This window comes from Parambassis ranga, chromosome 7 (assembly GCF_900634625.1).
Source record: "Parambassis ranga chromosome 7, fParRan2.1, whole genome shotgun sequence".
In the NCBI taxonomy this organism is placed as follows: Eukaryota; Metazoa; Chordata; class Actinopteri; family Ambassidae; genus Parambassis; species Parambassis ranga.
Genome location: NC_041028.1, coordinates 6710238 through 6734998, shown reverse-complemented (window position 1 = coordinate 6734998; position 24761 = coordinate 6710238). Strand labels below are relative to the sequence as shown.

The following is a 24761-nucleotide window of genomic DNA, read 5'->3' as shown; positions in this document are numbered from 1 at the left end:
AGTGCCAGTGAAGTGAGACTCACCTAGGTAAGATTAGTGAATGAGACTTTAAAAAGATAGTTATCAGAGCGGATGGACCGACAGAAGACAGGCATAAAATCATCAAAGTAAACAGACTTCGACAATGATCAGGGATGATTATTCCCCACTAGCTCTGTGCAGTACCACTGAGTGAATGAATTCATATTAGATGCCAGACTTGAGAAAAGATGTGTCACAGTATGTCATAAAACCTTAGACAAGGAAACATAAGTTCAACGCCAGCATTACTATTGCTTTCTTATTGTATGAGCTGCCAGCAAGTCAACAACATAATTCAAGCATTTCATCCATCTGGAACGATGACAAGATGAGATGGTGTTTTTCAAACAGTAGGAGGTGCTGTGTGATTTTAAATCCATCCAGAAGGCTTTGTTTATAAAGTGCAATCACCATTAACACTCTGCCAGCCATCAGACATGGTGATGCGACTAAAGTGGAGTGTTGGATGTGAGGCAGTCATCACCTGTGGAGAAACAGTGACTGCAAAAATACACGAGTCAGCTTATACCCTGCCATGTATAAAACAATACTATAACAAAAAAAATACACAAGGGGAAGAGGAAATATGGCTCACTTTTGTGTTTAATTAAAAAATATAATAGGATGAATTAGGATAAATCATTAAGTTAACATTGCTTTGTTTATAACTAATTAAGCTAAATACTGTAAATACAAATGAAAAATAAAAACAAAAATCATTTATGGGACATTTTGAAAAAACAATGCACAATACACAATTGTGTATTTTTATTATTATGTTTGATGCATTCCATTTTAATGTTAATTTGCTTCTTGAGTCATTTATTTTTTCATTGTGAGGAGAGGAAAGAGGCAATTATATTTATTTTGGGCTAAACTGATTCATTTTCAGTTTTTCAACCCTACACTTTAGAGATGTGCATGTGTGTTTGGATCATTTCTAATTTACTTTGGTTGTGGCTGAGCTGCTTGCATGTGTTTTCTTTGTTACATCGTATCTTCTATAATCAAATAGAGCTGGAAGTTAGATGGTGATCAAAATTCATGAAAGCATCCCCTGCACTGTAATCAGCAGCAGTGTAAGGACCTCCAATTTGCTTTGCCAAACACAATGTATATTATCCCTGCTTGTCTGGGAGCATTCAAGCTCAACAAATACCTCTCATACTGAATGGCACTCAAACAACAAGTGATGACACCAGGGCAACAACTACAATTACTCAGCTATGGAACATATCTCTTTTCTTTCTGCTCCACTCAGGCACAAACAAACGTGGCTTCTGTATATTAAATTTCAGGGCATTTCCTAACTTTGTCCCAGCTAATGGTGAGCGAAGACTTAGTGGAGGGAGGGAGGGAGGGCTACACATATTCTGCTTGTGTCTCCTTCCACATGCCAGAGCTCACAGTAGGTTCGCCTTTCATTAAAGTAACTCCTGCGGCAGCTTGATCTTCTTGAAAGCTGAAATCATCTTTGATTCTCTCTCAAGCAAGGAACAGTGGTTTGACACTTCTTTTTTTGATGTTTACTTAGCAAACATGAAAGACATTTCTTGTACTAACTTAAAAAAAATAACTTCTTTTATAATTCACACAAGACGTCTGCAGAAGCTACAGGTGTCTCAGTGTCCACTGTAGCTCAGACTTATGTAAGTGAAATAGATACGTGTACATGCACACGTTTACCAGCATGACAACAACTAGCACTCAGATACACAATAGTGATGTATATTGGAAAATCCGTATCAATAAGTTCCTTTGAAGATGTATGGCTTTGCTTTGAAGATATTGATTTGCACAATCAAGGCAAAGGAGAAGCTACACAGAGGAGAGCTGGCATACTAATAAGAGGCCTATTATTATATAACATACAGAATTATGTTTGCTGTGTATGAACAAAATATCATACACAAATAATACAGAGGACGATAAGTGTTCACATTTTCATTTATTTTGTATAACTGTCATGTGGAGCGATATGATCCTCTTCAGTCAGTGCTTCATCAGTCAATAAGCTTCATTTATATGCAGAATGATGAATAAAAAACCATGAATATACTGCAGAGGCAGAATGATCAAAAACAATCAAATGAAATAAGTGAAGTTAACAGCCTGTCATCATGATAACTCTACCAAATGATAAACACTGATGAGTTTCCCCCGATCCGCAGGAGCTGTTGCCACTGATTTAAAAAAAGTTGTGTTTTTCTATCAAAGCAAAAAAAAGAAAGAAAAAAGAACGAAACAGTCCTCACAGCGTTCAGTGCTTTTAGTCTGTTTGTCTCCAGTCAGTAGGTGACAATGTAAAAGTAACTGCTGACAATGTAGATGTTATAGAACATGTTCCAAATGAATAATAACATTGCTGTAGCTGTAGTTGTAGAAGTTTAAAGGCCTGTTTCTGAAACCTGCTGCTGCTTTCTTAAAGTGCACCAAATTTGGCTACTACAAGGTTTACTTTTCCACTTACAGGAGGGGGGCTAATTTAAAGGGACAATATCTATGTTTTTTAGGTGTTCGGGATCCTGTTTGCTACAATTTAATCTCTTTATACCTTTATGTCATCTGATTTCTACGCAGCATTGAACACAGGCAGAGAGGTCACAGGTCAGAACAGACATTTTCAGTAAAATATGAGTTAGCTAGAGAGTAAATTATGAACGCTCTCTCATCTCATCATCTGTGTGTCCTTGAACAAAGCTTGCTGCTTGATCAACACTGCAGTGCACCACTTCAAGGTGTATAGCTGTATAACTGTCTGTACTTTATCACCACATTATTTACTTAAATTACAAGGTAACCAACAAAGGCGTTATCTGACAGCCAAATGAACTTTTCAAATGTCACATGAAACGTGCTAAAAAGTGCAGAAATTGTTTTTAATGAGATATGTCATTCTAAACTATAATAAATATCACTATTATTAACTGATTAATTACAGCTAACGGATGGGAGACGGCACTGCTTTAATTTACAATATCAAAGACATCCATCATCCTTTAAAACTGAAAAGTACGTTTTGACACCACTTAGTGCTTAAACATCCTTCATTCAAATGGAAAAAAGCTTTGTTTGATACATGACTGTCTGTAACACCCACCACAGTTTAATAGAAGAGACAGATCATTACCACATTTCCCTTTCATTTATAATGAATTTCCGCCTGCACTCAGATAAATGAAGCTCTGTTCAAATTTGTGTTCGAATTTAAATAAAAAAAAAACTTTAAAAAAGGGGAGATTTCAGACACTCCCTCATCCACATTTTAAATGTGTCAGCAACTACAGCCAAGGCCTGGGGTTGTATTATATGTTCCTTAATTTCACCAAAATAAAGGGGGAGGAAAAAAAAGTATGACATCATGGCAGATGTGAGACAAAGTGGTTTCAGGCAATGTCTCAAACAGACCAAAAGGATTATGTGTTATCTGCAGGTGCACAAATGTGCAATGTAGGCAACATTATGACGCTGTAAATTCTAGTCTTGTGGTTGAAAATTGCCTGTAGGCAGGAACTCAATCTGATAAGTATGTTGAAAAGTGTGGGAAGTCCTGGCATTCATTTCAAGGAGGTGTAAAGGAGAAAAGGAAGAATTAAAGCTGCAAACAGAGAAGCTGGAATAATGGCAATAGATCAACTATCTTATTAAATACATTAAAAATATGGAGCAAAAACATGTGAAATCAACCTTTAACACAACTTATTTTAGTCCAGGACCCATGAAGACTCCTGACTGTGAGTTTAGAGTGGGAGCTATCTGCCAGGGCTCATGTGTCAGGTATGAAGATCACCTTCAAACAGCTTTTGATCTTGTGAGTGCACTGAGGTGGGGAAACGGGTAATGAGATCTGAGCTGGAGCACAATACCACACTTGGACATAATATCTCAACAGTGTGGGTAGTTGGACCATAAGAGACCTGCCGTTTTCTGACATTCTTGTAAAAATAGAATATGCATACTAGTGGTTGATTATGGTTGGCAACATCCTGAATAACAACCACCTGCTAGTTTGTGTCACATTTACAGACAACACAAGTGTGTTTTATCCCATGCCAGGCCTTCATCAGTGCAGATGATTTGTGGTGACAAAGGTTCAACACAAAGAGTGAAGGCTGAAATGTTTGTAACTATGTAGCTAACAAAAGGGACAAAAACAATCTGAAAGAAACTTTTAGTTAGCATGCCACTGTGTGCCTGATTCCATGCCTCTGGGCCTTAATTATTGAAACCATTGTTTATTCATCGGTTTTAACCATTTGCTGTCTCTTTCACAATTCTTCTGGGCACACATTCACAGTAGAGGGGGCCTAACTTGCATAGCAGCAGTGTTTTGCTGTTGGCAACTGAAAGGATTAACAGGATATTAAGGCTATTAAACCTCAAACTGTTTGGTAACAGCTGAACTTTCTAAGTATTGAGTAGCAAGATCATCAGATTTTGGCATCTTGGTTCAAAACTCTTCTTTGTACAGTTGTTTGAGAGTGGCTTGGTGTATTTAATTTAACTTAAGCACCAAATTCTTTAGAATAAATGATTACATATTTGCATAGTTGAAGTTGAAGGCTGCTGGATGGCTGCAGAGCCCACTGACTCATTTCTATTATCCATTAGAGGCAGGTTCTTTACTCATATTGAGTTAAGCTTTGCTCCTGTGTTGTTTTACTGCTCGGCACAATGATTCTTTGTTTTGTAGTGTTTTTGCACAGTAAACATGCTGAAAGAATAAAGACAATCCAGGCAGATAAACACGACTAACACTCATACATTCAGTCTGAGCCTGAGGGGATAAAAGAATAAGGTCCTCAAGGTTTTATTTGTCTGCACATGCCTATACACGTTCCAGGAATGTGGAGAATGGTGGGCAAGTGACAAGAGAGGCCTTGTATTTGTGGGTCTATCTCCTGCCCACCCCTGTAGATTAGCCTCTTATCTGTTAAATGAGACAGTGCCGACGGATTTGGATAACAGGACTTTGGCATCAGCGCCCATACACCCCGCACCACAAGCTCTGCTGCATCACAGAGAGTCCCTGTGCAGGAGTTAAGCAGCACAGACAGCCTTGGACCAAGCAGTGGGTGGAAATGGGGAGACACATAAAAGGCAGCTTTAAATGCTGCCGGTTCTTCTCCCCTTTAACATCGCTGGTTGTTTCTTATCGCCGCTGCAGTTTTATGCAAATTTTTGGCCGTCCCTGGACAAATGATTTTTGTTGATTCATAAGTACTGTAATAAGTGCAGCTTTTGAATAGAAATCAGTTCATGTGGCAGTTTTTTTCACTTGCTAATTTGTCAAGGTATCTCCTTATGAACCGTAAGCTGATAATTCAAGAGCCTAATAAATTCTCTGACTCTTTAAACTTTCTAACACTTCACCACCTTGGACTCCTGTGAACAATCTACTGAGGATCAGAAAATTAGTGCCTGCAAAGTTGAAGACAGCTATAAAAAAACACATCAAGGCGCTTCCAGCTGTAATTTCCTCTGTCCAAAATGCCATGTCAAGACAAGATCTGAAAATTAGAGGAAACTCAAAATAATACTAAACCACTGCATGAGCTGCGTTTAATGTGCAGTTTCACCATTCCACTGTGCGGCAAGCCTTGCACAAACAAAGGTTTATCAAGAGGGTCATCTGGAGTTAACCTTACCTGCCTCCTCATCAAGTGTAAAAAAGCATACTGTGCTGTACACAAACAAAATTGGCCATGGATTAGAGAAGAGAAGAAGTAATGTTGATGGATGTCTGTTAAAAAGGAATCAACATATAATTGTTCACAAGGATCACACTTAAATAAAAATACAGCAGATTTAGTTGGCCTTCTACAACAGGATGATGACACAGTGAAAATGGCTAAAGTCGTTGGAATTCACATTCACCTTGACTTAATCATCAGAAAATCAGATACATTTAAATTTATTCTTCTTTAATTTTATTCAATCATAAGGGCATATCACTCCGAATTCACATCATAATGTTCCTGTGTGCTGTGGTACTTCTATTCACTTTGAATGTTTTTCGCGCGAGTTGCAGAATCAGCAAATGTATCCTTTCTCTTCTTTCTCTATAATGAGGCATTTAGCTTGTTGATACTGTAAGTTCATGTAAGAACTCCTTCCCTCTAACCTCAAATCAATGCTCAAAAGGCAGTGTGAATTTCCCATTATGGCAGGCAAGTTGTTGTTTCAGCAAGACAACAACTTAACATAAGTAGATGTCACCATCTGCCAGGGATACAGTTGTAATAGTTCAGTAGAAAAGAGTGAAACAACGAGGTCTATGAATTTTCTTGAGTAATCAGTTTCATGACTGCATTTTTTTGGCTTTGCAGACCACAAGTCAAGTGACACCAAGCATCACGTTCCATTATGGGAAAGCAGATATGAGATATGAGATAAAGTTTGCAAGCCCAAACAAGAAATGTTAGAATTATTATCATTTTTTTGTACTGTGTCCTAAACTAGAAGTAATTAGAAGTGTCCTGAGAATAGGGTGATTTATTAGATACTTTTGTTGAAAATTTTATTCACGAGTGCTGTTGCATACAAATATTTGCCTGCAATGTGAGATTATAGGTGAAGCCACATTGTCAAGATTCAATTCACACTCCCCCACATTTCACCTGGATGGATGTCTGGCTGTGATTTCCGTCGCAGTTGACTCATTCCATCTTAGTCTGAACTGTTACCATGTGACTATAGCCAGGCAATAAGACGGGCAGTAATGCATCCTCCTCCTCTGACTCATGATTTGATCTGGCCTGTAGTCTCCCTCACCCCAGGCAGGAATTGATAGGTAGTGTTAAGTGCACACCTGGGACCCAGCGTTCGGTCTCCTTGTTTTCTCCCCATTTTCACCCTGAACTTATGTGCTGCGCCACACATAGCCTTACTGAGAAGGAGCTGCCTGCTGCGTTAACTGTAAGTGCCAGTCACCGTCAGGTCCAATGAATAAAACTGGAGCACATTCCTGAGACCTTACACGTTCTTTCTAGTTAATAAATCTCTTAGGCTAGTGAGGGCAGAAAACACAGGAGGGAGATGATTATCTAGAACAGAAAGGTAACAGGAGAGGACATGGAGTTGGGTTACACTGAACAGCCTTGTCACTCTCACAGGGAGAGGGCTCTCCCACATTCATATAGGCCACAAAGTCGGACATCTAAGGTTAGGACTGCATGAAATAATAAGAATATACAGACATGTTAGCAGTTATGTGAGGTTGTTATTACTTAATTACCTAATTAACTTTAGCACTTGCTGAATTTTTATATTTTCCTTCTGCTTGATTGATGAGTTTGAGGCCTGGGTCCGGTGCCAGAAACACCTAGCACGTGTTGTTACCTCCTACCCTCACACTCTCAGGCAAGGACAGGCAGAGCATACATATATGGACCCTTTTATTGTAGAGTTAGCATCTAAGTTGAAGAACAAATGTGCCAGGTTTCCTAAAACTGAGTCCAATTAACTCATAAATCACCAGTTGTTAGAAAAATTGACAAATAAGGAATTGATGAGAACTTAACAACACCTTTATAATTATAATGTGCAGAAAGTCCATTTGGGGCTGCAATTAGTAATCATGTTGCTGCACTGCTGGATTGCATTAATGTTATTACAAGATAAGTGCTAAAGTTGCACATTCCGGAGCCATTGATGGCCTCGTCAGTCACTGGGTTTTGATTTGATTTCTGCTTTTTATTGGGGTCATCCTGTGGCCATTCCATTTGATGATTTCTGTGTTTGCTGATGTCGTCTTGATGTGTTTCAGAGTCATTAGGCCTGTTTGTCTCTGATAACAAAACTATTACCTTAGTGGCAATGGCCATTAGACTTCCATTTGGCTTAGGAGGTCTCCTGCTGTAAATGGAGTAGACTGAGCTGCCACTGGTCAAATGTACAGAACTGTCTTGTAATTGCCTTTGGGGGGGCTCTGATGGTGGATTAATTATGCAGTGTAATTTGCAAATTATCAGCTAACCTGCCTATAAGCAGGACTGGGTGGGATTCATTTATATACAGAGATACATATAAATATGACAAGCTTAGACTACAAGTCTCTAATTTACTTTTCAAATAAGACAAAATATTCAGCACTTAATTACTTTTTCTTTCGTATCCAGAGGATGTTTTCACAGAGCTCACAGTCTGCATAAGTGTAAACATGCAAGTGGTGAAGGTACCTCTTGAAAATTCTTATTTGTGCTGAGCAGCCAGAACAGATAACCGGGGGGGAGGAACAAATAGAAACAGTACTCTGGTTTGAGCGCAGTACTGAAAGGAAATCCACCTTCTTCCTGTTTTATTATCAGCTCAACATAACAAGTGACAAAGAAAGCAGACGCCCACTGCAGACCAAAAACACAACACTTCTAACAGGTAAATGACATGTTCCTAAAACGATTCTAAAAATGTTTTAGTGCTGATAGTGATGAAAAAGCCTTGCAGTCCTGCGACTTGTCATCAAAAAGCTATTAGAGTAGACTGTGAATTATGGCTGTGACAAACATTGTGGGTGAAAAAAGAGAGACCAGAAAAGGGTCCTTCTGTTTGTTATTGAGTAAAGCTGAAAAAGGTTGTCTAAAGTAATCTACTATTGTGAGAGAGATTGGCTCCATTGAGGGTCTTGCTGCTCAGCCAACCCCCTCCAGTCCAACAGACCGCCAAGAATAACCCTTCTAATAAGTCACTTGGAAGAAAATGTGGGGAGTCAGCTGATTCCTAATCCTCTACTCTTTCTCTGTGCTCACACATCAAGAGTCAGACTGATATGTGCAATCACATGAAAGCCCCTGTGTGGTGGGGCTATCATGGTCTAGTAGACCTGCAAGTGTTGTGTAGCAAAATGAGAGCTGGCTGATGTATTTGCAGTGAAATTCCTTCATCTGTCTTGAGTGTAAACAATAGAATGAAGGAGCATCGACCTCCAGGAATATGCATGTATTCCTCTAGGCTGACATTGACACACATTTGCATGGTGTGTGTGGTGTGTGTTTGTGCAGACGGTGTTGATTTGATTTAAATACAATTAGATATAACATGGTTAGAAAAATGATTCTCATTACTCTGTTATGTAATGTGTAAAAAAACAACACAATCCAATCTATGTGATGAGAAATTCCTTCCACATAATAACAAGCTAATTCTGGTGTACATTCACTTAGAATACAGGTTTAGATACTAATGATCAAATCTGAGCTCTTCTTGCCGGCTCCTTCTTTTGTGCTGCTCCCTTGCAGGGGTGAACAAAGAGTCAGAGAGATCCGGATGATTGACAGCTCTATGAACTGTTACAGACAGGCTCCATTTCCCCATCTTAAAATCCCACTCACGCCTGCCAAGGGCTTTATTAGTATATGACGGCCCTTTCTTTGTTGCAATGAACATTTCGCTTGGAGATATTTGCACAGTTTATTGTTTATGATTCTGTATGGTGATGACATCATCTAAATGGCAGCACATATTTCTTTTAAATCATCTGCTGGCAAACACAAATGATTTAAAAGAATGTCCCCTTTTTATGGTTTTTATTTTTATTTGGCAGTAAAATGATATATGTGGTTTCATTTCAAGTTTTTAAGTGTGCTGCTTCCCCCTTTTTTTCTTCTCTTTCTCCTTAAATATTTGCTGTCAGTCTGGGAGATGTTCCTCTTTGAAACTTTCTTTTCCTCTTTCAAGTATTTTTCCCAATAGGGCTCACGCTCTATTTAAAACCACATTAATGCAGACTTAATGTAACCACTCATTCATATAGGCTCAAAGAGTTCTCCTTACAAAGAAATGTCACCTTCTCTCTGTGCATCTATTCCTCCCATAAAAGGAGAAAAGGTAGTGAACCAAGTTGTCAAGGTGAAGAAAAGTGATCTCAAGGAAAACTGTTGCATTACCAGAGAGCAGCAGGGGAGTGGCTCCGATGGCTGCTCAACAAAAACACAAACCGACCTGACGTTGACTGAAGTTACAATATTTAACTGTTTCCACCTAGAAGCCTTTAAAAAACCACATGCTTGCATCTTGTGGCCACTATCTGTTTCACACAGCAGGTGAGCACTTCAGTAATGCAAATGCACATTGCTCCAAGCCGAGTGTAACACACATACTCATCAATACCAGCCGTACAATCTCACTTCCAGCTGATGTTAGTTTCTTCGGAAATTTGATTTTCACCCATGACGTTCTGTGTACCAGTGCCAAATCAATACAGCATCATCTGCACTGACAAAACACTTCAATTTAGCCACAGTACGTTTTTTTTTAAAGTGCAGCAGTGTTTGATGATAAGACGCCAAGATATACTGACTCCATTTTTACCTGCACAGACAGAAAATAAGTCGGTTGTGTTGTTAATGATTTCAACAGCCTCCTTTGAACAAATACAACCTTTAGACCATGAGTGGGACATGGACTCATTTGCCTTGAGTTTCTGCTTAAGAAAACACACATCAATAAACCTGGTCAGCTTACATAAGTATGCACACATCTGTATTCAACTAATATTAGTCATAAGGCAATTCTACAAGAGTTGAATTATAATGACCATTAAAAAGATGGTCATAAGCAAGTAATACTCATCAATGGTCTGTATTGCAGGAGATACTGTGCTCAATAAGAAATGTGAACGGGGCTTTAATGTAGGACTTGTAAATTCCTTTTATGGCATGCTGTCCTGCATTATTTTATTTTATTTAGATCAAAGTAGTCTTTAGATACACTTGCTATGAAAAAAAGATCAGATACTGTATGTTTTTTTTTTACTAAATTGAGAAAGACACATAAGAAAGATCTGACAGCTTTGAATTATTAAATGTGCTAAGCGATGAACTGTGAGATTTCAGCTTAGCACAACATGCTAAAAATAAAAAAAATGAGTGAATTAATTCACAGTTCTTGTGATACTGTAGGAAAAAATCAAAATATACTCCACACTACCAAAAAAAACAGGACAGTTTTAATGTATGTCACAGGGGAATGTATCAGAGGTGTCTGTGTCTACTTTACTATTTTCTTGTAGGTTTCTTTAATTCTTGAGATGTTTTACTATCAAAGGCCCAGTTCTGGTCCACCTTTGCCTGACTGAGACATCAATAAGAGGGTTTATTTTGATTATAATTACAGTTTTAAAGGTAGAGGTTAAAGGTTTTTCTGCAATAAAATAGTTCAGTTTGACTGAACTATTGACTGAACTCAAAGTCAAATGCAGAGATGTAGCAGAAACAGGTGGCAGCTAAAATATCCAATCCACTGCAAACACATAATAATAGGCTATGATGGAAGTTTAACCATGTTTGCATGCCTTCTGTGTCTCAGGTGTCTGTAGAACTTTTCTGAATGACCCCAGTAACCTCACATGACCAGGACAAATATTTAGGAATCTTATAAGCTTACAAAAGTCAGATATATAATAAATATGATGAATCTGTGGCAGAGCTGGAACTTTACAAGAAATCTGAAGTGTTTTTTTCCCCCGCATCTAATAATTGCTTCACATCAAGGCTGCAATATTAAAACGCGTTATGATCATCATCCTCATCATCATTAAATACGGTGCTGCATAATTGCAAGGTGACTCAAAGTATAACTACCAGCACGGCGCGTCTAAATTTACGTTTTTCACCTGCATGTCTCCAAATAAAAGAGAGGCGGAGTCCTGCTGGCACAGTCGATACGGCCTCAACCTGTAGACCTGTATGAGAAGAGGACAGAGAGAGCGGAGGCAGCCAGGGAGGGGTAGCTGCCGACATAATTACAACACAGAGCTGTGAACTGTAGACAAACCAAGAGAAGTACCACCAGGCCCCTGTGAGCCTCCTTTTAGACATCTCTAACACGATTGATATCCGCCTGCGGTGTCCGGAAAGAAGCGCATGTTTAATGGCATTTTGGAAGTCTTTGAAGCGCGCTCCGGCTACAAGAGGAGACATTACGGCGCGAGTTAGCTAACGTTAGCTCGCTAACAAGGTCAGTTTCAATTTGGGGTTTTGTTGCTCTTTTAGAAAAAGCGTCGTTATAAATGTCACCCTTGTCATCTGTGCTGACTGGACTCATTCACAGATTTAGCACGGACTTCAGTCCGCTGGCAGGACAGGTAAAGCGCTATATTTGTCTCCAGCACACTCTCTTGGCGTTAGCTTGTTAGTTAGCTCCTCTGTGGCTACATCTGCTCGGTCCGTTCCTGATTCGACTTTGGTGTTAGAAAGTGAGCTGACTCACGTTATCACCGCCTTCATTAATATCAGTAACGGCAGCAACAGTGCACACTAACAGGGGTAATGTTATGTGTATATTTTGGGAGAGCTGGGCATCTGTGTGCTGGATGCCCTAGCAGCAGCAGCAGCAGCAGCTGGTTTCCGCCTAGAATAAAACAGGTGCATCTCTGCGCTAGCGGTGGACGAATGCAGGGTAGCGCTCAGTACAGCACGATACTTTTCTTTTGAACGCGGTTTAAACACGTATAGTGTGCACTAAGTTTGATTTTCTGTAGTGTGGGCTGCTTTATGTTTTATCAAGGTTGAACGTCGTGGGCGGCGTAGTCATTTACAAAGGCCTCATCGATGCCAACACAAACGGGGCAAATGAAACGGGGCCCGGTTAGTTAGCTAACGCTAGCTGTACGACAGCCACTGACTGCTGGGACTCAAATCTCTGTCAATACTCAAACATTTGATCACGATGACAACCTCGATGTTTCGTTTTATTCCCATATTTGTTGTTATCAATCTCAATATCGTCATTATTGCTTATTGAATGAATGATGGATGATTTACTATTAACGCTAATTTGCGTAATGTCGGTGTACATTTTCAGGTTACAGTAATTGAATAGTCTTGTGTTGTGACATAGCGTTTTAAATGTGTGACTTGTGGCTGTGAGTAACATAAAATGCAGCAGTGACCTACATAACAATAATATTCAGAATACAATATATCGGGGCAGTGCTGCCTTTGTTTTAAACTTAACTTAACTCTTGCTTCGTCTTTTTATAGACTCGGAATTCATAAAAACACACAGAGTCATCTGTTGACTTCCAGCCATCCTGGGGTTTGACAGCATACAGTAGTTTTCCTGTAGTGTTTAATGAGTCGCTCTCAGGTCACCACGCCAGGTTAGACTTTCACTCAGCCAAGACTGATTTTTTTTTTTTTTTTTTTTTAATGTTTTCTCACCACACATTTCATTACTTTGTTGAACAGAGAGGAGAGGCAACACAAGGGAAACATCCAACTGCAAAGCAAGCTTGTCTTGTGGATATGTTTGTTATTCAGCTCATGCACTATCCAGAGGCTGCTGGATGTGCTACGTCAATTCAATTGGCCCTGAGTGCCACTGTGCATGGGAGACCTAATTATTTTGATGGTTTTCAAGTTTTAACTACTGTTGAGCTGCAGACTGCATGGACACCATTGTTGTAAAGCAGTAAGAGTGGACATCTTACCCCCAGCAGCGTAGGCTTCAGTGTGAAATGGGCAGGAATCAAACACAAGCCAGTGTTATTGCACTCTTTACCTTTACATAAGCAGGTATTTATCATAGGGAGGTTTTAATGAATAAATAACTAAACTGTACAACACACTCTTGTACCTATATTAAAAGAACAATTAAAGTTTTCATAAGCTGTTGTAAAGAAACTGTCATGACAAATTTGAAGCACAGTCGGCTCCTTCTGTGCAATGTGAAAGCCATTATGGCTGAAAACTATCACAAGATCACATTCAAAGCCTTCAAAGTTTTTAAGGTCAGTCTTTTGTCTCAATCTAACTCCAGTGTGACTGTTTTTGTTAGTCCATTTTAATTTTTCCTCTAACGGCATGTCCACATTAAAACTCTCACTTATATACATGTTTATTGTTCTAACATGCCATCATTTAAACAGCGTGATAGAACACTTCAAATCAGCCTATTAAAATGTTTCATATTTCTTAATGAGATGTTGTTTGACTTGGATTCGGATTTACTCGCACACTGTGAAATGAGAACGCGATAAAATCTAGGCCACATAATGTAGAGAGCTTTCTTTGATGCTTAGATGTTGCTTTTTTTTCCCTCGTGTGTGGCAACAGCCTGAGGTGAGCTGTAGTGCTCATTCTGAATTAAATTAAGCCTATGGGTAAAACCTATTTTCATGCTAATGTTTGTGTTTTACATTTAAACACAACTGAATTCATGAATTGAGTAATGTATTTGGTCTTTATGCTCAGTTTGCACATTGTAGGATATTGAAGATGCAGCCATTGAAGACTCTTGCTTGAACATGTGTCTTAAAGAAATGGCTTTGTGTTTTTTTTTTTTGCTCTTTTGGTTCAGGAGTTAGGAAGGGGTTAGGGGAGAGGGACGTGGGTATAAATCCCACTGAACTGACTCAGTAGATAAAAATCCCAGATAGGAAGGTGCAAGTCTCGACCTGGTAATGGGTTAGATTACACGTCTTTCAATAATCTGTGTCTCAACACATTGAATTAGATTACTTTTCTGTCACATTTCCCTTTAAATGGTTTTTCAGAGTGTCTTTTTTCTGTTGTCCCATTTGATGTTTGTAATGTATTTTCTTATGCATTACAAACTACATGTACATTGGAAAAAAAAATGACAGAAGTCCTGTGGATATGAATTGATAGCAGTCTAGTCATAACACTCCACTTCTTGGCCGGAAAATCCACGCAGTGTTCCTGCAGTACATATTAATCATTGTGGTTTACAGTAAAAAGTAGAATACCAAGCACACAGAGGTGCTACTGACACAATGGATGTTCCCAGCAAATAGGAACTATGTATTGAAGCTCCCTTTTTGTCCTTTCATGGACAGTGATGAATCATAGTTTTCCTGTCTCAAGGGCATTCACAGATCTATACACTACTACATACTGACTGTTTACTAGTGCCAACAGATAAACTGTATTCTTATTAATCTTTTCCACATCAATTCATTGCAAAAGACTGCAATGAAGTCAATTCTTAAGGGGGATCCATAGTGGGCACGCTTTAATATTTGTTTACATTATTGCTGTTGTCACTGAAATTTCTTATGCAGGCTTGCTTCCTAGTTTTCCTCCTACATCCTAGTGTACGTGAAAGTTTTAGAAGTAGGTGTTGGTAGCATTTAACATACAAGGCTGAACGTTCAACAGAGAATGAAGCTTGATTGAGCTAAAAAAAAAGGAACAGGAATAAAGGGATTAAACATTCAGTATGCATTGGAATATTTTGAATTATAAAGGTAGCACACTATTGTTTGCACTGTTTTGTCTGTCCCACAAGGCTTCAGCTTTATAGGTCAGTGTTTTGAAAGCCTTTCAGAAATGTATTTCTTGTCCTTTGTATCAGTATACGAGCACACCATTGTAACCAAAGGTTGTGAAAGAGGTGCAGGGACATTCTGGTCTTTTTTTCCCCCCCTTTCACACCAATTTGGGCAGCTAGGCAGACGTCGTCATGTAATTTGCAGGATTTACTGTTGGTTCCCACAGAGATTGTGATCACTCCACCTGCAACAATGTTTTCTATTGAAAACCTTTCAGCAGGAAAAATCGTTCAGCTCTTTAATAAGCAATAAGAGAATACACAAATTGTACACACATAACCCCTGCTAAATGGGTTTCAGGAGTTTGAAAAAAAGAGCCTGACACAGAGGAAGTGAAAGTGAATGAAAATGTTAAGGATTGTGTCCTTTGTCCTCTTTAAATGTGATGTAATATCCTATTGGAACAAAGATAAAAACAGACATCTGAGCGACAGCAGTAGTTACTGTGATTCGAATGGCAATTTCTTTTAATGTTCAGGTTTACACAAAATTTATTTTAATTGCCGTCAGAGTGGTCCGAGAGGGGAAAAAACAAGGTAAACGCAAACAAAACTAATTTTGAAGCTTAGATGTAATTGCTACTGTATTTGCTGGCATACAGTGTACTGGCAGACTGTGCAGTCCTGCACATGGTTGATTTCAGTAATGACCACCTCTCATTATGTTCATTAAATTTAATGACTGATTCCAAAACGGTGAGATTGAGTTTCTGTTCCCACTTATATATAAAATAAAAATACAAGTGTATTTTGTGTTTCTGTTGCAGTACAGCATTTTCTTCACCGTCCATTTCATATAGTTGTTACATGGGTCAGGTTAAGTAACATTCAGCATTATTAGTGGAACTTGCTTTTGTGGTGAATTGGCTGTTTGATTAGACTAAATGTTTGGCTGGTAAATTACACATGTTTTGGAGCGACTTAGAGCGCACATTGATTTGGATTCTTATCAGTTGACGTCATAGTCTTGTGCCAGTCAGGCATTAGAATTCCAGGCAAATGACTGACCCTTCTCTGCCCGTTTTGAGTGATACAGGATTGGGGTTGGCTAGGTCAGCACAATAGAGACTCTAATTCGAACCCCCAGGGCACCTAATTAAAACTTACAACCAAGACAGACAACCTCTGGCACTGATGCATCTCACAAGAATCCCTATAGCTCAGAATGCCACAACAGGGAAATGAAGATCAGTAGGTGATCAGCAGTGTTTTTTTCACCAACAATGTTTATCATCGTTATTATAAAAGCATGCTATAATGTCCACGTTTTGTCCTAAATTTGAGTACAAACACACTTTCGCTACTTGCTGAATAATATAGATTACAGTGAATCTTAAGCTTGTCAGACGATATAAAAGAACAGTTTAATTATTCTGAAATAATGATATAAAAACATTACAGCATGTACAGTTACTGTAGTGAAAAATGTGGGTATTCATACAAATTTACTTTCAGCATGCTCTATGTACCTGTCATATTGTGGTGACAGTTTAATTAAATCGTATGAACTGAACCACAGTATAAACTGTAATACTATTTGGATGTTTTTATGCATTTGCAGCTTTGTCACGTTTTTTTTTTTTTTTGCTTCCTCACATAGTGGGCTGACATGGCTGTCTAACAAGCTGCCAAAGATCTCTTCATGGATCGCAGAGGACAACAAGGAGAAACCGCTGCATTTGTGAGCATAGCCAATCACCAGGGAGTCTGACCCACAAGCATATCATCCAACCTGACTTCAGTGCATGTGGCCTCTTCCGTTGTTCATAGACATCTGTTGGGCAGCCCAAAGGCCTATTGCTATGCACTATAAACGGAGAGACATGAGCTGTGGGGATGCAGGGAGGAGCAGGCTTCTTTCATGCAGGACTATCCCTCTAGTAATAGGGCTTCTGGCCACATTGGCCCAGGGCGCTGTGTCAGAACAGCAAGAGACAGTAGTGGAGATGATATCTGTGGAACTCGAGGCTTCCATGCAGTCTTCTGTGCTCTCTGAGCTCCAGGCTGCAGCATCTTCCATCGGTGAAGGGCCATCTACAGCTGTCCCAGATTCCTCTGCAAAGAACGGGGGTGTGCACACCGGCATCCCTGACTCCTCTGCAATCGTGGGCCAGGTGTTCCAGTTGAAGGTTCCACCAGGACCTGCCCACGCAAGCTGTAATGTCCGTGTAAGTGCACATAAAATTTGACATTATATTTTATTTATTTTAATTTGTGTGTTGGGGTTTTTGGGCTTGTTCTCTTAAAGAGTCAACTCTTTAAGGTAATTAGAACTCAAACATGGATTATTTTCCTGTGGCCTACAGTGCTGTTTTTTCCATGTAGATTGGTGTGAAAATGGACATCTGCCTTTGGAGTAAATTGCACATTGCTTGTGATGGTACCAAAAAAAGTGTAGTCCAAAAAAATGAGAAAAATTGGTAAATTGAAGATGTGTGCAGTTTGACACAAAAACTTTACTGCCTTTTTTAATTGTTCTGTTTTATGCCCTATGTGTTAACTAGAGTATGACTACTACTGTACAAAGTATTTTCTGTCACTGCAGAAATGCATAATATATAGTATTTATCCCTTTAGTTTTGATCACTGTATCACCGCTGATTAAAGCTGACTGTGTTGCAATTTATTCCAGTCAGACTTATGAATGAGACAAGATTATTATTGGCCCAAGTGGTGATGCAGAATGATATCCTGTCATACAGTAATAACTCAAAATGATGAGTGATGACTCACAGAGTTGTTATTATGAATAGAAACTCACTCTGCTTCCTGTTCATACAGTATTTGGCAAGATTTGATAAGCCGAATGGAATGGAGGGAAGTGGGGGGTTGGAGAGACGGTGAAAGCATTTCTGCCTTTATTCTAAATGTTTCAGTGTTATATTCATTTTTGTTCAGTGAGGATCTCTTTCACTGGCAGCTTGTTCACTGTAAAACAGAATTGAAGGTTTTTGTGTGATAATTGATTTTTTTTCTCCCTAGCTACTGCTTTACTTATGTTTCTGTTTTATCCTATCAAGAAGTTTAACCTGCTAAACAGATCATCACTTAATTCCAGGCAGCCTTTTCCAATTTTTGATATGAATCAGTCACTGAATGAAAATTAACAGACTTTTTTCAGTTTTTTGTACTATCCCTGTAGTATAAAACAGTAACTGTGTTTATCCTTTCCCTCCTACAGCTGACTGAGATGGGAAAGGAGACTTTACCCTCCTGGCTATACTGGGACAAAGAAAGTTGCCTTCTTAGAGGTTTGGCTCTGGAGCACGATAAAGGTGTATATCATATCTTGGTGTCAGGCGAGGAGATAATTGAGAAGACTAGTGGCCAAGTGTTCCCCAGTACAGTTTTCTCTATTGAAGTGTACCCAGAAGAGCGAGCAGACACTGAGCCTGCCCTTCTCACTCTACAGTCTGACATCAGTGGCCTGCAGCCTTTCACATGTGGCTCTGAGGAGCCTGTTACTGTCCTTACTGTCATCCTGGATGCTGACTTGACAAAGATGGTTGCTGAACAGAGGGTAAAATTGCTAGGCATTATGAGAAAATTTTCCCATGTTCCATTGGAGCACATGAGGGTAGTCCCTGTGGTCAACAACCGCTTATTTGACATGTCTGCTTTCATGGCTGGGCCCGGAAATGCCAAGAAGGTGGTGGAAAATGGGGCACTGCTGTCGTGGAAAGTTGGATGTGCCCTTGACCAGGGCAGCATCCCTGACATTAGTAGCGTTCAATCGTCAGCAAAGGATGGGAACATGTCAGCCAGGCTGGGGTACCCTGTGGTTGGCTGGCACATTGTCAACAAAAAGCCCCATGGAGTGAAACGGGTCAGGCGGCAGTTATACAATACTCCTACACCAGTGCCCTCATTGCTTCCTCCTACTATCCACCAAGAGCCACATTCACGTGTAGTTCCCACCCCAACTTCACCCTCTATTGCCCCTGCAACGGACAACTCTGCACCCCCTGTCCGAGGCCCTTTACCTCTTCCAGTAAAGCCTACTATGAGGGTCAGAGATCAAATAGCCCACACACCTGTTTTTGGACCTCCCCAACCCACCAGAGTACTCGGAACCACAAGCACCATCCCTATTCAGCCTACTATGACCCGGCCCACATTTGTGGAGGCAACTGCTTCACCAACACCACCAAGCACCACCAAAAGACCCAAACCTACTGCTACCAAGAAACCGAAGAAACCCAAGTCCTCCACCCCAGCACCCCGAGAACCGAAATCTACCACTGCAAAACCACCCAGGCGCACAACTCCTCTGTCTTTGGCTCCAGATCTAAATCAGATCCCAGAGATACGTAACCCCATTGATCAGGTGACTGCATGGGTTGGCACATACTTTGAGGTTAAGATTCCTTCTGATGCATTCTTTGACAGAGAGGATGGTACTACAGATAAGCTTCGTTTGACTTTGAAGATGACCCCCAAAGAAGCAGTAAACGAAACATCTTGGATCCAGTTCAACAGCACTATCCAGCTTCTGTATGGCCTTCCAGAGGAGCAGCATGAGGGGACTCATGAGTACTTCATGTTGGCCACTGATAAGGGTGGAAAGAGCGTCATGGATGCTTTTGAGGTTCGAGTCAACCGTTGGTCTACTAATGACAAGCCATCAGTTGTATTTGCTGCTCGATTTCACGGTGACCCCAAAAGTTTAACCAATGATGTCCATAAGAAGATTCTTTTAACCAAAAAGTTGGCATATGCCCTTGGTGATCGTAACAGCAGCACAGTGACCTTAAGGAGCATCACCAGGGGCTCCATTATTGTGGAATGGACCAATAACAGTCTCCAGCAAAATCCTTGTCCCAAGGAACAGATTACCGTTCTTAGCAACAGGATCTCTGATCCCCAAGGTACACCTAAACTGGCCTTTATCAAAGCCATGGAGCCTGAATTCAAACCCATTAACATCTCCATTCGTGGTACCAATAAATGCCATAGCTACACGTTCATCCCTCCAGGTGAAATCCCACCACCTGTTCTTCCCACACCTACACCTTCACCTGGGACAGGGCGGAGGAACAGCGATGACGTTTACCTGCACACAGTGATTCCTGCTGTAGTAGTAGCAGCCCTGCTGCTCATAGCTGGGATCATTGCAATGGTCTGCTACCGCAAGAAGCGCAAAGGAAAGATGACCATAGAAGAGCAGGCCACTTTCATCAAGAAGGGAGTTCCCATAATATTTGCAGATGAGCTAGATGATTCCAAGTCTCCTCCGTCCTCCAGCATTCCTCTTATCCTTCAGGAGGAAAAGCCCCCGCTTCCTCCTCCAGAGTACCCTAACATGGCCGGCCCCCACAGTACCCTGCTTAACCAGGATTTGCTGGAGGAGTATTCGGTTTATCAAGATGATGATCCCAGTGCTCCACCTTACCAGCCCCCACCTCCATTCACTGTCCCCATTGAGGGCAAAGGCTCCCGCCCCAAGAACATGACCTCATACCGGTCACCACCTCCCTATGTGCCACCCTAACGCACACTGGTGCTTTCAATTTGGAAAGCAGGTGCAATGTAGGGATGCTTGTCAAAAACTACAACAGGAGTAATTTTACATGTGTTCAATGAAATGGCTTTGACTTTGTAGAGGAGCAGGCAACCATACCCATATATCTGACCATCATGGATAAGACACTGTATCTTATGATTCTACTACTGACACAGGACAAATGGATGGAGAACAGTTTATAATTCCAGCACTCTTTTTTTGTTTTGTTTTTTTGTCCTTCACCTCCGCTTTTGACTTCTTGCATATTCTTTTTTGTCTGTTTTTGCCAAGAGGAGTCAATTTTATCTTCAATGATGTACTATTTCTATTGTATAGAAAATAATAAAGAAGCAAGAAAGACTGAAGCCCACAGGGTTTTTTGAGCAGATGTCACCATGACAACAGACTTGAGGCTCTCCCTCACAATGTTAATCTTTATGAGTTCTATATCATGCTTATCTGTCCTTCAGCTAGGTTTACTAAGATTTTGCACTTGTTATTTCTAGAGGGGAATGAAATACAAAAATGCCAAACTGAAAGCATGAAACATTTTATTTACACAACAATCAGTTGGTTTTCTTCTCTTCTTGTTCTCTTCTATGCTTTGCTCCCTCTTGACAATAACATGCAATCCTTGCACTTATGCAAATTCTTGTTAAACCTTGCACTATGTGTCTTGCGCAGAACTGAAAGCATAAAGTGGTAGTCCAATAAGGAGAAAAAAAATTATTTTGTATCCATGAAGTCATCACACAACAGAGGTTCTTCTGGTACTCGATCACAAAGGACATTACACTGATCACGCCTATTGTAGATGTAGCCTAATTAAGTTACAAAAGAAATGATTTTTGTTTGTTAATGTGTGCCACTGAACCTGCCTGTGAGCTGGCTGGGTTTTGCTGTTGCCAAGGTGATGTCTGTGGTCACAAGGCAAACCTTGTGGGGTTGCTACAACAATAACGAAGGAGCCATTGCAATGCTGTTGTTCACAGCAGGGTAAGGATTGCCGACATGGTCAATGAGGTGGATCCACTGTCTTATATTCAGTTGGTTTTATTGGGGTGGGGGGGTGGGGGGTGGGGGGTGGGTGGCCTATTGTCAGTTCAAATGAGGCATGGGGACAAGGGGGGATGTACATAATTGTGTGCCTGTGATAAACTTAAACAACTCCATAATGTTAGTGTTTTATCAATAAAGTTAGTTGGGAAGGGGAGGGCCAGAGTGGGAAATGATTTTATTTTTTAATTGTATGTCTAGATTTATGATCACAATCATTAAAAAAAAAAAATGACTTTATAGTTTGTGAGGGTATAAAAGACAGTTTACTTGACCATCACAATAAAAAAATGCATTATCTCAATATGATGGGGAACAAAAATCCACCACAATATGTGAATTCTGTACATTTCATATCTGATATCACCATAAGAAAAATGGTTAAAAATCTAATGTTTTTACTGAGTTTTTGATACAGTCTTAAACTTGTTTTATGAAAATATATTAATAAAATGTAATACTATTTGTAAAGCCTCAAATGTGTTTAGTCCCATTCATTTGTTAACAAACATATATACAAACCTAAAATACACTGTTTCATACATTAGAAGGGTTCAGAGGGTTAAATTCAGCATGCTTATCCAGAACTTGATGTTGTTGAAGGTTAAAACATTTATTGCAAGCCTGTATTAACTATGCAAGTAAGAGAGAAACATATGATGCTCTTTTTGATTAATGTTTCCATCAAATATATGAAATGTACTGCAGAGCAGTAGAGACATCATACTGAGGTCTTGCAGTATGTTGTCACATTCTTGACATAGTTTACACAAGCAGGCTACAATTGCCTCTTAACGGTCGGCTGGGTTTGACTACAATATGAGCTATGTTCTCTTTTGTAATAAACCAAACACACACACGCACAGAGAAAAGCGGCGGCTCCTGTGAGACAGTGATATTTTAGGAGAAGTGCTCCCCTTCTATGGCATTTAGGTGGGCTGTTTTTTCTTTTTTTGGCTTAGTGTTCCTACATCTCTCACAGAAATATCAATATAACCATGACTAATAGCTGTTCTCAAATTATTTTAGTATAGAGCGTGTGTCATGATGGCTTGGTTAAGAAAAAGCTTATGTTGGTTGGCACCTTTGACAAATATATATTTTCAAATTTGCTACTTCTTGATTTGTTGACTCAGGAAGTCTTGGATCCTGACAGCAAAGTGTGCACATGATAAGTTACGCTGATACAGACCCACTGATTATCACTAGACTGATCTTCCGGATCGTGACTGATTGCAGAGAGAGAAAGGTTTGTCTTTATTTTTAGCACTAATGCATACCTATAACTTAATGCGTACACCAGTCATATCTGCTGTAGCAGTAGGTTCATGCAGGGTGTAATTATCTTACCTGCCCTGCTCTCTTATTATCTCACTCTTGCCAGATTTCTGTTATTATAACACAAAATTGGTGATTATGAGTGGGGTCATGTTTTAAATTGAGAGTAATACTCATTTATTAGGTAGCTAACAGACATAACAGCTAACTGGGTGACCGAATCATTCACAGGAGATATTAGTGACACTGCCCTTACAATCTGTTTCCGACAACACAGATTAAATACTGACTATATTGTTTATAATAACTAAAGCGCTGACATTTTACCCCATGTTGGATAAATATCAGACACAACCTAATGTTTTTTATTGACTTATGTTCATTGTTTCATTGTGTGGGAGTAGAAACTACATATTATGGATGCAGAATATCTGACACGTTAATATTCTGCTCACTCTGGCTGATACTGATATATACAGTGATTTTAGGGACTCCTTGTATGTGAAGGTTTATTTACTGGTGCAGAGATTTCAAATCTACTTGCATGTAAAACATGACATACTGATTATTATAGTTTCTTCTTCATTGATGTGATGCTGTCATTTTTAAGCATGCACACTGTTAATACAGTGGAAAATCATAATGCATTTATCTGTGCTCAGTGTTATTTGTTGACTGATGTTTTAAGAACACAGTGTCACATTCTTCAGTTGAACAAAGAGCATTTTATTGTCAGGTTTGCATATTAAAGGTAGGGTAGGAGATTTTGAAAACTCAGTGAGAGTCAGCCAGATTTTGAAAGTAAACACACGCCCCTTTCTCTCAGAGCTCACCCCGAAGCCACGCATCCCAACCAGTGAGACTTCGGCCATCATGCATGTACCTCTCTGGTGCGCGCAGAGCAGGAAGAGAGTGACAACCAGCCAACTATACGTGCAGGGGCGCCTCGTAGGATTGGCTGGTGTTTCTAGCGTTTTATAGCTTCCACATAAGATTCGTATTCTTTGTTTTAAAGCGAAACTGCTGAACTAATTGGTTGCTATCGGATTGTAAAGAGAAGTTACACTAATTTAACAAAAAGTGCATCAGAATGAAATCTCCTACCCTACCTTTAATGGTAGTTTCTACAGCTTCAGACAGGTGTTGTTAGTAATAATTAGGACCTAAACTGTGATCTGAGTGTTTTTTTGTGTGTGCCTAACCTTGACTAAACAAAAACATTTAAAAAGGATAGATATATAGACAGACAGATTTGATCCAAACATAGTTTGTCATAGTCAGTTCCATATGACAGACCCCTCTGAGTCCTCTGATGTTCTGATGTTAGGGAGTTTTAGAATGCATACTGAACCCTTAACCCCTGCAGGGGAGTATTGCCTTTGGCAATCTCTGTATACATCACTGCCAGAGAGCTGCTGGGTATGCAGTTGTGGGACGATGTTTTATTCTTTGAGCGTCAAGCCAAGTTGCTGACCACTGACAGGCAGTAGTGACATCTTCTAATGGTGTAATTCAGATGACTGACAGCATCTATATGGAGCTGAGTTTCAGAAGATGTGCCTCAGTAATAACAAGAACACTTTGATGCACCCTTTTCTTACTGTGACCTGTG

At 39.8% G+C, this 24761-nt stretch overlaps 1 protein-coding gene across 4 annotated transcripts; it reads left to right on the top strand.

The window, feature by feature from the left end:
* The first annotated feature begins 8312 nt into the window (after positions 1–8312).
* LOC114438805 (dystroglycan-like) lies at positions 8313–22350 on the top strand. 4 transcript variants are annotated; one of them, XM_028410373.1, is made up of 3 exons: positions 8313–8397; positions 16913–17480; positions 18494–22350. In XM_028410373.1, the coding sequence occupies exons 2-3, from the start codon at positions 17058–17060 to the stop codon at positions 20801–20803; spliced, it is 2733 nt and encodes a 910-aa protein (XP_028266174.1). In that variant the 5' UTR covers positions 8313–8397; positions 16913–17057; the 3' UTR covers positions 20804–22350. The 4 variants fall into 4 exon arrangements, with proteins under 4 accessions (XP_028266174.1, XP_028266171.1, XP_028266173.1 ...); XM_028410370.1 differs by lacking the exon at positions 8313–8397 and adding an exon at positions 11720–11976; XM_028410372.1 differs by lacking the exon at positions 8313–8397 and adding an exon at positions 16129–16503.
* Positions 22351–24761: the final 2411 nt, after the last annotated feature.